A 13,587-nucleotide genomic window follows, 5' to 3' on the forward strand; every position below is an offset into this window, starting at 1 on the left:
AGTAAAATCAATAAGATTGCTCCAAGAAATGGAAGAAAGAAGTCAGAATATGAATAGATACTGAAATAAACAAAGAAATAGGAATAAAAAAATAAAAAAGAAGATAAAAACGTAATGGCAGGAAAGAAAGGTAACTCTTTATGTCTCTTAATAATGCTTTATTAGCATAACATCATAATTTGATAATCATCCTATCTGATCTCTAAATGACATTCACAGTGTTACAAACCCCTACAGAAAGCAGCTGTGTGCTGATTGCAGGTTACATATCACATGTCTACCCTCAACACACTGAGATGATTCAGTTGTGTACAGCACATCACACAAGACATAATAACCAATGAAACTTAAGCATCCTCACTTTTAAAAGGCACTTATTTATTTTCAAACCAAGTGCAGTCAGGAAGACATCTTCTTTGTCCAAATGTCTCCAAGCAGACCTGCTGTATTGCTGTAAGCAGACTAAACACAGAATTCAACAGTGATGTCACTTTGGGGGGTTTGGCAAAATGATCATCACAAGCATGAACTGGTTCTTTACCATCAGGTATCAGGCCTTAGCATCAGGGATATACCTTAGAGTGGATTTTTCCTCCAGAGGCACTATGGGGTAGGGCCAAAGTGAACTCAGTTTAGCCACCTTTTAGATAGTAAAACAATTATTTTAATGTTATAGTTTTTTGCATGTACTTTATCACAATTATTAGCATCAAACTGATTAAGGTTACATGGACTGAAGCTCCTCCTCACTACTGAATGAGCATTGCAATGGTTTAAGATATATCCTTGTTTGTGCTCCTATCCAGAGTCAAAGAAAATCAGTATCAGTGTCATCTCTGTACATTTAGTACAGATACACCTAGAAAGTGTTTGACCTAGCTTAGTACAGAGACTGAATGATAACTGATTGAAAAAAACCCCACTGGCACAGATGATTTTGATGACCAATTTAACTCACACAAAACATACGTAGTAGTTTAGAAACTAGCATAATACAACAACATGCTTTTTAAAATTCTTTCAGTCAGGTGAGTGCACTAAGACAGGGCAAGGATAGAACCACAGAAAGTATATATGAAACTGTGTCTGGGGACACTGGCTGTCTAATGAGATCTTAACTATTAAAATAGATTCAGGCTCTGTTTTCCTCAACACATTATTGATATATTTAACATGACATAAATAATTAGGCTGCTTCTTAATCATTTGACTATTATGAAAAATTTTACTTTTCAGGGTTCATACAAATACCATTATTATACATCTTGACTGACTGGTTAACAAGAAGCCCAAAAATTAACGAAAAAACAGGAGTCATTAGCCATTTCTTCAAGAATTCCACAAGGGAAATGAATGTACAGTAATTATGACACTTTTGGAGTTGGAGATAGACTATTCTTTGAGCTAAGCCAGAATAAACATATCCTGAATCTATGCACTAGGTAAACAGGTACAGTCATCTTTTCATCTGACTCAAGGAAAGAATTTTAGAATGTTCTTTCAATGCTGGTCTGTACTAAGGGCTCATGCAGCAAGACTGAGCAGTAGTTGCCTCACAAGCCACATCCTTCCCTAAGTTAGTTTGTGATTGTTGGGCTACACACAGATTTAATGAAGAAAACACTGCATGTCATATGAACATCGATCACATATTACAGCTTCTGAAATTGCATTTGACAGAGTCCTTTAAACAAGAAAAGGGCCTTAAGATGGGGTTTAAATGCAGGAGCCACTTTCATGGCCATCATTGTTTCATTTTATATTGTACTTTTGTGGTGCAAATGTACAATTAAACACTATGCCTACATTACATGACAGTGTGTCTGGCACCTTTGAGATCCCTGGTGGAGATCCAGTTTGTCCAACCATGTGGCCAATAGATTTTATTTAGGTTGTTTAGTATTTGACTTACAATGACCATTAGCGGCTAAGTGCTTGTCTCAGCACTATAAAACCCTGTGCTTGTTGTAAGGGACACAAAATACAACAGCAACACCAAAAGATCAATACAATTATGGACACAGTTACAAGCCATGAGAAGCACCTAATATGTGACCCTTGGAATGACTGTGCTGACATGCACACCAATGCTACTTAATTTTCGGAACATTCCTGGATTTTCATTATGAACATGGAACATTTATGCATGCACTCAGAAAAATTAAATGTAATTAAATTTTGGTTAACATAAATGTGGAATTGCTGCCTCTAGAAAAGACGTCACTCGTGTTCAGTTAGGCTGTTAAAATCACACTTGCTAAAAACAAACAAAACATTGTGAATAATAACACAATAAGAACAACCTACCTCATACATACTGTTCATGTTAGTCCTCTGTCTCCTCTCATACACAATTGAAAAGTACAAGAATAAGAAAAATAGTCTCCATATTTTACACGTATTATAAAATGTTAATTTACATAAAATCTCTCAGGTAATGAAAATCTGCTTAAACTTTGTTATAGGACAATACAGATATTATCTTTACATTTCTATTTTACAATAACATACATTAAGAAGAATTTTTGAGTGTCTTTTGTGTGTGTGTGTGTGTGTGTGTGTGTGTGTGTGTGTGTGTGTGCAATAAGCAGCTGTTGACATAAAAGTGTGAAAAGATATATTAATGTCAAGTAGACTTGATTTTTTTCTTCCTGGCTGCTGAACAGCATCAGTGGACTTGGAAGGTAAACTTGAGCACTCGTGTTTTTCTTTTCATCTAGAAGTATCTTACCAAGCAGCATGTTCAGCAAAAATTCATGTGGTCTGCTGACAATTTATGTTGGTTTAGCATCAAGGGATATATTTCCAAACTCAGTACCTCATTTGAATGATATTAAAGGTTTGATTACAGATGTCTACTTGGTATCTCTGCCTTCAGTGGCAGCCTAACCCACATTTTAGTTGTAATTTGAACAATACATTGCCACAGCAGGATATACTGTAGTTAAAGCAGGCTGTACTGTACACACACAAGATAGCATCCATTTGTTGGACATAACTGTGTAAATAATTTGACTGCCTCAGATAAATATAATGCGAACAAACCTATCAGTATTCAACTTTAATTCTGTTGTTTTGGTTCAGCTGTGAAAAATACGGAACAGGTGACAAATGACAATGAATCTGTGGCAGTTGTGCGATATGTATCAGTGAAGCAGGATCGGAAAAAGTGGTCGCTTGACCTGCCTGTGAGAGAGCAGGTTTGTCTGGGGGTCAGAGCAGACTCAAGTTTTGGCCAATCAATTCTTGTCTTTTCTTCTTTTATGAACAGTTGGCCATAAATTGTTGGACTCTGTCACAAACTAACAGCTTAGTAACAAATTGTCATGGTTCATTGATGACTGAAAAAAAAAGTTGATTCATGAGAATTAATCAGTTGAAAGTCTTTTCAGTGTATTATAGGCTCCCTCTTTAGCCCTTGACTTCTAGTAGCACTATGGAGCTTGCACATGAACATGTACTATACAGGAGTGACGTGCTGCACAATCTTGCCATTGGTGTCACACTATTCCACAGAGCAAAAGGTGCTGATAGGACAAGCTGCATCTATCAACAAAAACAGGGTTGAGGACCTCTGATAGACTATCAGAGGCTGCTAAGCACATGCTGTTAGACGCAATTAAACTCTTTATAAAATTTCAAGCATTTTAAAACTTTATAATCAGATGATTATAATTTAATTTTGAAGAGTAGAGAATACAGTAAGATAGTGCAACAAACAAGATAGCGGCAGCTGCAGCATTAGCCAAGGCCAAGCCGAAGAGATTTTATGATGATTTGTACATTTCCTGTTGTGTGCTATATAGGTGATTATTTTCTGACAGTTTTTTCAGTTTGATATTCAGATTAATCATATTTTGGTGAAATGTGAAACATAGCATGTGACGAAATGAAAGCACGCAGTGTGTGACAAAATCATCCAGCATTTCTGATTGTAAGGATACTCCCAGAGCTCCAAGACATACACACCTAAACACAATCACAGGCTTGTATGAGCCAGATAACAGCACAGGAGCATTCCACATGACAGGAATTATTATTATTTGGCCTGATACTGATGCTTGACGACATGTTTCTGTATTTTGTTTGGCCTAAGATGCAACTGATGTCTCTGCTTATTAGATTAATAAATTTAGAATGAACATCATATAAAAATCATGCCTTTCCAGCCCCTTCTCATTGTTTATTCTGTAATAGTTCTAAAAGTCATATAAGCGACTGTGTTCGTATACTTGTACTTGATCATAAATGCAAAATCTTAGCCTTACAACATAGTAGAACTGACCACATTTTTGACTATAATCCAGCACATTTTGCTGTGGAATTACATGTACAAAAATGTTACTTAAAATTTTTTAAGCTTTAAGTTAAACTGCTAAGAAGGTAGCGATTATTTGCTGGAAAAAAATCTGAATAATTACAAGAAATGAAAAAAGAAAATAAAAATGGCAAGTAGATCATGTTTTGTGATTTATAGTGAAATTACATTCAATTACATTGGTTGTTGCACTATTTCAGTGCTACAACCAGTGTGGTATGGCATATCTTCTGTGTACAAACTGCTTGGCTGTTTCCACTTGCTATTCTGCTTCATGAATGTGCGACAGGAATGGCAATATATATATAGAAACAAAGAGGGTGTGGTGATTAATAAATACTCTCTTAGCCAATCACATCACTGCTCTCAGTACACTGAAGGAGCTGTGCTCTGGTGATACACTTCTGCTATCAGAGGCTTCGAGTTTATTAACAAGTGTGTCCTTTTGCCTTCAGAGGTTGCAGGTGTTTATTGAACTAAAGAAGAAGCTTAAACAACCATATTAATTTATACATATTTATTTAGACTGATTTACTGATGTTTCTGTTTTTATCATAATGAACCTTTATTTCATACACCAATTAAATGCAATGGTTGTACGGCAAGTAGCACTTTATTCAGTTACTGTTGTGCTTTTGCTGCTAGTGTGTAACTTGCTGTTGTTGATCAATCATCCAAGTGGTAGTAGAGTAAAGCTGCACTAGACACAGACATAGTTCTAAGTCATCTATTTGTAGCATTAAGTCAAATATCGAATTTCCACCAAAATACCAACAATTTTCTTTTTGAATGACCCTCACACCTCTGCTTCCATCTGTGCACCATGTCCTGTGCACTGGGTGTCAAAATATCACACAGACAGACAAAGATATCAAAATCATGGAGCTACTAAACTGACAGTTGTTCTGCTGTGAAAATTGAATCTTTAATGTTTAACACTATATTGTATATTGACTATATATCTTTCATTGTCTTGGGTTGTTCAGCAGGCCAGTTAAACTGCAGTTATTAGTGATGATCTGATTGGTGCACCAGTAAGTTTGCAGGTTTTGTAGTACTTCACAAGCAATTTTGGATACAGACATTTTCTTAACTTGTTGACATCAAACTGACATGGCTTTTGCAGGAGCAATTGAATTTTTATATATATATATATGTGTGTGTGTGTGTGTGTGTGTGTGTGTGTGTGTGTGTGTGTGTGTGTGTGTGTGTGTGTTTACACATACATATATATATATCTTACAGAACTTGACTATTCAGCTGTATATATTGCCTCAGGAAATGATCCACGAAGGCTGGCAAGAGGTAAAAAATTCAGACTGTTCTGAACAAGGTTTGTGCGGTCCTGTCAGTCTACTTAACCTGTCCACATCTCCCTTTACTTTAAAAAGGGAAACTTACAGGGGATCAACAGGGAGAACCTTGAGAAGAAAAGATGCTGCTGAGTCTGTCATCTGACACAATTATCTGGAATCGTCATGGTTCCAGCACTGTGACTGTAACATTCCATAATCCATTTGTTACAGTCAGTGTATCATTTGCTGTCATGGTTACAGTGTTATTGTGTTGCCATCCTCTCTCATGCTTTCTTCACTGCTACTAGCTGTGTGGGAAGGGTTTCCGTTGTGATTGGACATCATCACAGAGCTGTCACTCAGGGATGCTCCGATGCTGTTAGGCAATGAGACACTCTGTGGGAAGGGCCTACCGACAGCGAAGTTGTGTGGCCTGTTGCTAGGTGAGTCTCTGTTGAGGTTAGTGCTGTTGCTGTTAGCTACCCTGTGGGAGTCGTAGGGTGTCAGGCAGTCATTCTCCAAAATGAGGTCGGCGTCATCATCTTCATCATCACTGTCGCCCTCAGCAATGCTGTTGCTATAGTAACAACAAATGTCATGGCAAAAGATTTCAGAATGAATCCAGAAGTTTAACATTTTGTGATAAACAAAACAATACTAATCTTTTTCTTTTAACAATAATAATCTTTTCATCAGTGTTGTTTCCTACTTTGTTCACCTTATGCTGCTTCCACCCACAGTTCAAAGACATGCAGGGCAGGTTAGTTGGTAAATCTAAATTGACCGTAGGTATGAGCATGCATGATTGTCTGTCTCTCAGTGTTAGTGCTGTGACATGTTGATGTCCTTTCCATGGTATGCCCTGCCTTTTACCCAGTGTCAGCTGGGATAGGCTCTAGGCCTGCAACCATCTGTCGGAGGAAGCAGGTAAAGCTGAGGGACGGATGGATGGGCGTCCACATTATGAAAGTAAATAGAGCATTAATTTTCTGCCTCAATTTTTAGCTGTGGCTTGGTCTCCACAAGCAGCAAAAAGGTCCACTGTGTTCTGTGCCCTTTTCAGACATGGAATACATAACATTACTGTTTCATTCTGTCATTTAGACATACAGATCTGTGGCACATCAGATGCTCGAAAATTTTTCTCTGCTTTTAACTCACTCCTCCAACCACCTCCTACCCCACCCTCCACTCTGCTCACTTCAAACATGCTTGCACAGACAAATTGTCTGCAATTAGTAACTAGTTCTCTGCGCCTGACCAACTCACCGTACACCTGCTAGCTAATAGAGCCACACTCTCCTCATTCTCCCCTCTGATTGAGGAGGAAGTTTCTGAACTATTGCTGGACTCTCGTCCCACTAACTGTCCACTGGACCTGATACCACCGGACCTCTTACAAACCATTTCCCCAGCACTTAACCCTGCAGTAACACACATCATCAGTTCCTCACTTACTATGGGTGTGTCCACCACTGTACTTAAGCAAGCTTGCGTCGCTCCAATACTCAAAAAACCTACACTCGACTCAGCCCAGGTCGACAAGTACAGATCAGTTTCACTTATGTCCGTCTTGTCTAAAATACTTGCGCAACCTGTCTTCAACCAAATCTCTGCTTTCCCCTCTAAAAACAACCCGTAGACTCAAATCAGTCTGGTTTTAGACAGAGTCACTCCACTGACACTGCACTCCTATCGGTAACAGAATCACTGAGTTCTGCTAGAGCTGCTGGAGAGTCTTCAGCTCTTTTGCTGTTAGATCTGTCAGCTGCTTTTGACACAGTTAACCACCACATCCTCTTCTCCACACTTACTGAGCTTGGCATCTCAGGATCAGCCCTCCACCGGTTCATGTCCTACCTCTCAGGAAGATACTTCTCTGCTCTTCAGGTCTCTACTGCTGCTGTCTTCAGTTCGTGCTTGTTCTTGGGGTATTTTCCCTTCAGTTTTGTCTCCAGCAAGTCAAATACATGCTCAATTGGATTCAGGTCAGGTGATTGACTTGAGTATTGTAGAACATTCCACTTCTTTGCCTTAAAGAACTATTTGGTTGCTTTCGCAGTATGCTTCAGGTCATTCTCCATCTGCACCATGAAGCGCTGTCCAATGAGTTCTGAAGCATTTGGCTGAAAATGAACAGATAATATTGTCCAAAATACTTCAGAATTCATCCTGCTGCTTTTGTCAGCAGTCACATCATCAATAAATACAAGAGAGCCAGTTCCACTGGCAGCCATACATGTCCACACCATTACACTACCACCACCATGCTTCATTGATGAGGTGATATGCTTTGGATCTTGAGCAGTTCTTTCCTTTCTCCATACTGCTCTCTTCCCATCATTCTGGTACAGGTTGATCTTTGTCTCGTCTATCAATAGGATGTTGTTCCAGGACTGCATAGGCTCTTTTTGATGGTTTTTGGCAAACTCCAATCTGGCCCTCCTGTTTGTGAGACTCACCAATGCTTTACATCTTATAGTGAACCCTCTGTATTCACTCTAGTGAAGTCTTCCCTTAATTGTTGACTTTGACACAGATACGCCCACCTCCTGGAGAGTGTTATTAGTCTGGCCAACTGCTGTGACGGGGATTTTCTTGACCAGGGAAAGGATTCTTCTGTCATCCACCACACTTGTTTTCTGTGGTCTTCCAGGTCTTTTGGCCTGAGCTCACCAGTGCATTCTTTTCTTTTACGAATATACAAAACAGTTGATTTGTCAACACCTAATGTTTTTGCTATCTCTCTGATGGGTTTGTTTTGATTTTTCAGCCTAATGGTGGCTTGCTTCACTGATAGTGACAGCTCTTTGAACTTCATATTGAGAGTTACCTTACTAAATTCCAAACACAAATAGACCTTTTATCTGATCCTTGTAAATTAAATAATGAGGGAATAGCACACACCTGGCACAGCTGAGCAGTCACTTGTCCAATTCCGTTTGGTCCTTTAAAAAGTGGAGGGCACATATAAAATATTCCTACACTGTTCACCTGATTTGGATGTACATGCCCTCAAATTAAAGCTGAAAGTGTGCACTTAAAGCACATCTTGATTGTTTCATTTCCACTGTGGTGGGGTACAGAGCACAGATGCTGAAAATGATGTCAATGTCCAAATATTTATAGACCTGACTGTATGATGTGGATGTGCTATATATAAATAAAATTGAACTGAATTGAAATGAAAGGATTGCAGGCCTAAAATCATTATTCGGCTTACCAATGTGCTAGTATGGGCATGACTTTGTAAAGCAAATTTGTATAAATTTGGCCACATCAGGCTTCAACAAGGCCAAAAGAAATGCACGGTTGTTAGTTTTCTTTATGCCCACAATCATGCGCTGTTCACAAGGTCACCTCACGGAAATTCCCAGGTGCAACTACCTGAAAAAATGTCTTCCGCAACATAGTTGCAAACACATGGCACCGACTTCTATACCAACAAGCCCTCTGGAACAAAGTAGTTCTGGGCAATGTCTTGAAGCAGACATTGATGAATCAGCCATCTGACTCTACCCATTCCTCTCTGAAACGAACAGAGGGAGGCCAGGCACTGAAACTACACATTCAGTGCCTTTATTATGACCCAAACCAAGCCAGTCAGGCTAGAAAAACCCCTGGAAATCTCAAGCTGTTCTCATGCAGCTTCTAGAATGCCAGCCTGGAACCACCACAGGGGACGGCACATCAACCCACACAGCACTGCCAACTATGGTCATTACTCCAAATCATCACATCATCCAATGGCAATGCGGGATGAACCTCAACAGACAAAAGTTCTTGTACCGGTGCGCAAACCAGCACAGTCTAATGGTGCAGCACAGGAATTAAACCCCACTCTATATGTTGCATCAGCACAAAATCACCAGTTGCAGTTGCAGGTGAAAATGGCTGCACAAAATCTACAACAAATTAATGTTTAGCAACCGTGTCACACAAAATCTTTAATGGAACATGTTTCTCACCGTCAACCATGAAGACAAAAGCACTGATAATAAATTGACTCAAAAACCTGAGCCCTCCCTTGGGTCGCCCACCGATTTTGCCTCTGAAGTAGTGAGGCAAAGCACAGTTGGAGAATGCAGTGGCAACTGATGCATAGTTTTTGATTTCACCAGATGGCACCAGTCCTTCCAGTGGCCCTTCTTATAGCTGTAATTGCTCCACCTGGCCCCGTCAGGTTGACCAGCAAAAACAGGCTTTCGTGATGAACCTGACTTTAGAAACTCTTGTGGCTTCCAGAGTTTCCAGGAGTAGAATGGGGGGCAGATCACTCAGTTACCAGCTCCATCTGCTATGGAATCAGTTCCCAGGTTGGGTTCGGGAGGCGGACAGCCTCTCAACTTTTCAGGTTAGGCTTAAAACTTTCCTCTTTGATAAAGCTTATAGTTAGGGTGGCTCAGGATCACCTGTGGTATACCTTAGGTATGCTGCTATAGGTTTAGACTGCTTAGGGATTCCCATGATGCACTGGGCTCCTCTCCTCTCCTTTCTCTTTCTTCCATAATACCATTATATATTACCATTACATAACTCCGTGTTTCCCCCCTGTTTGTTCTCTGTGCAGGTGTCTCTGGATCTGGAGCTCCACATCTCTGATCTGCAGTTTCTGGCCTCACTAACCTCTAACATGTTCATTGTTCTGTCTAAATTGTTTGTCTGTTCTCCACCAACAACGGCTTCCTCCCACAGTCCAAACACATGCTCAGGTTAATTGGTTTTTCTAAATTGTCCGTTGGTGTGAATGTGAGTGTGCTTGTTTGTCTCTCTGTGTAGCCCTGTAATAGACTGGCCACCTGTCCAGGGTGTCCCCATCCTTCGTCCCAAGTCAGCTGGGATAGACTCCAGCCCCCCACAACCCTAATGAGGATTAAGTGGTGCATAGATAATAGATGGATGGATGTTCTCCACCTGCTATCCTGCTATCCCAACCCCCCTCCACCCCAACTGGTGGAGGCAGATGGAAACCTTCCCTGAGCCTGGTTCTTATGGAGTTTTTTTCTCCCAGTTAAAAGGGTTTTTTTTTGTTGGTTCCTTCCCACCGTAGCCGACTGCTTGTTCATAGGAAATCCAAAGCTATCTTTGGATTGTTGGGTTCTCTGCTTAAAATTTGTAAGGTCGTCACCCTACTACGTGAAGTGCTATGAGATGTCATATGTTGTGAATTGGCCCTATAAAATAAAATTGAATGAAATTGAAAAGTTTGTGTGGTCTGCATGTGGTTAAACATTGTGTCTGCCCAGTATCAGGTGGCTTTTGAAAATGTTGAGACTTTGCTTTGTGCTGCTCCCGTTCTGGCTGCCCCAGCTCTAGAGCAGCCTTTCAAACTGGGAGAGAAAAGCCAGATATGTGGGGTCATAACATTGCATTGAGACACTTGTCAATCAAATATACCCATGAAAGTGACTGAAAGAGCCGCAGCTAGTGCCATCTCTGTCATACATACAAAACTGACAGAACATCAAGTGACATTATGCTACTATGAATCATACCAATCACTCTACATTTATTCATTCTGTCATTTAATCCATTATTTATAGAAAAATATTAATCATAGGTTTTAAGTTCAGTTTATGTACGATTGTTGAAAATGTGTGCTCTCTTGAAGGTCCTGAACCTACATCATGTTAAACTTTCTGCATCCCAAAACCCACTGATGAGTTTGAAAGGCATGTTACATTTGTAAAAATCACCAAAATTACACCTTTAATGTGAGCCAGTAATTGTAAAAACAAAACAAATGGTCAGATTTTCAACTTTCCAGTGGACGGTTGTTCCACTAATTATGCCTGATGTGCATCTCTGTCTGGATAACTAACCAAATTTGAATTTAAAACCATGATATTTAATCAAAATTCACGATATGTCTCATTTAAAAATTTGCACAAAAAATGCTTGCATCAAATACTGTAAATAACAAATAATTCAGTCAAAACAGTCAAGTGGCAGAAATTCAGGGACTTTGACTGACTTGAGCTGAACTCAGTCCAATTGTGTGATATCTTTATGGTGCGGTCATTAAAAATGTGAGTAGTAAAATATCTTTAGTATGGAGGGCCACAATTTTTTTCAGTATTGGTAACTCCTGTGGACACTTGGAAAATGCTGAACATGTTTTCTACTCATGGGCCACAAAAGTACTGAACTCTCAGTAGAAATAATGTAATATCACGTCTAAGTACAATATTGCATAAAATATGCCCTGTCCATTACATACCTCGCAGTAATGGGGTTGCTCTGAGAGGCAGGGCTTGGTGAGTCATGCGAAAGAGCAGAACCTGTAGAACCAGCTGAGCCCACCGAACCAGAGTTTCCCACTGAGGATTTACTCCCACGATGCACAACGTTGTTCCTCTGGTTAGCCGGTTTCACTGTAACAATGAGGTTGTGGCTGTTGGCCACCATCATGTCTGTAACCTGAAATCACAGTGAGACTCTCACTTCTGGAATGTGGGAAGAAACACCAGAAGAATTGCCCAAACAAAGACAAAGATTATATTTGAAGGAGAGTTTCCTCCCCTTCAAATATTATGGTATTACACTGATTTCCATGTTATATGTATTTCATTGAATATTTAGTTAATAATTTATATGTCCCTTGTGAGGTCACAGTATTTAATATTACTGCATTAAACACCTTCAATCTGCCACGTTTTGTGTCAAAAATCCTAACACACACTAATCCAGTAAAACTTAGTAAAACAGGCTACATAAATGGCAGTTTGTTATTAGAACTGATTTTCCTTTATTAGAATGATCATATGTGTGTTATGTGAGGTAACATATATAATTTATATAACACGTACACAAACAGAATTTTGGTAATTGGTTAGGGAAGTTCTGAATATATTTCTGTATTTATTGACTTTTGCGTGGGCTTGCAGGTTTCCATGAGGTGAATTTCTGGCTCGATATTTACCTGATCCAAAGATTTTCCTGCAACATCGATGCCATTCACCTCGAGAATCTCGTCGTTAACACCCAGCAGCCCTGTGTTCTCTGCTAGTCCCCCACGGACCAGACGAGATATAAATACCCCTGGAACCTACAAGAGGATGGAAGAAGTGTCAGCCAACAGACAGACAGCACCCCCTAACATCTTCTACATTTTGTGTGTTTGTATTAGCCTTTTTCATGTGCAGTATACAACTGAAGTGACTACACCCCTGTGCAATATCACTTAAATGTCAAATGGTTCAAAATTGTACAACCTTACAGTGACTGTATTTTGTCAAAGTAGAACAGTAGGGTATTTGCTCTTGATTTACTATAATAAAAATACAGACCCGATAGTGGGAACCTAGCACAACAGGAGTTAGAACATCAATCATTACTGAAATTCAAATCTTTTATTGTTTCAAAACTTTGTAAGTCCACCATTATTTTTTATAATGGGCTCGTCATAATGACAAATTACTGGAGAGATGTTTTGTTAATTGTCAGAGACTCTTTTTTCAGAAGCTCTTTGTTGTGTTGCTCTGTCTCTCTTTTAAAAATGTGAAAAGTCTTTGTTTTATTGAACTCAAGACATGTGGCATACTTCACCAGGTAGCATATTTCACTTTTTTCTTGTTTAGTAACTCTTGTAAAACAGTGTCTTGAATCATTGTCATATTGAAATATTTCTCTTTTGCCAAAATTGTGCATCCTGCCCTGTTTTCCTTTGTTTGACCACTTCTGTGTTACTTCTGTCACTGAGGAATAAACTGCTTTACCAAACCAATTACATCTGGTTGTTTTTGTTACACCCAGCTGATTGGGTCACAACACAAGCCCAGGCCAGGACACGAACCGGGGATTTTCTAGCTACAAGGTGACAGTGCTAACTATCAAGCAACTGTGCAGCCCATTAAAAAAAAAGCTATAAAAACATAATTCAAAGTGATATTGTTGTGTGTACACTTCATATAATTCTCAAGAGAACCAGAGACTTTAACTCTATAAGCCAATATGGGAAGTTTAAATGCAGTG

The 13,587-nt window shown here is 39.4% G+C and overlaps 1 protein-coding gene across 1 annotated transcript in view; it reads right to left on the reverse strand.

Annotated features, from left to right (window-relative positions):
• Positions 1-357: 357 nt before the first annotated feature.
• pard6a (par-6 family cell polarity regulator alpha) overlaps positions 358-13,587 on the reverse strand; it is a 63,206-nt gene continuing 49,976 nt past the window's right edge. Inside the window, exons 4-6 of the mRNA XM_055007377.1 lie at positions 12,536-12,661; positions 11,834-12,033; positions 358-6,190 (exon numbers count right to left, since the gene is read on the reverse strand). Coding sequence (XP_054863352.1) covers positions 5,869-6,190; positions 11,834-12,033; positions 12,536-12,661 — 648 coding nt within the window. The 3' untranslated portion in view covers positions 358-5,868. The remainder of the gene's footprint in view (positions 6,191-11,833; positions 12,034-12,535; positions 12,662-13,587) is intronic.

The sequence above is a fragment of the Amphiprion ocellaris genome, chromosome 3 (genome assembly GCF_022539595.1).
Source record: "Amphiprion ocellaris isolate individual 3 ecotype Okinawa chromosome 3, ASM2253959v1, whole genome shotgun sequence".
Lineage (NCBI taxonomy): Eukaryota > Metazoa > Chordata > Actinopteri > Pomacentridae > Amphiprion > Amphiprion ocellaris.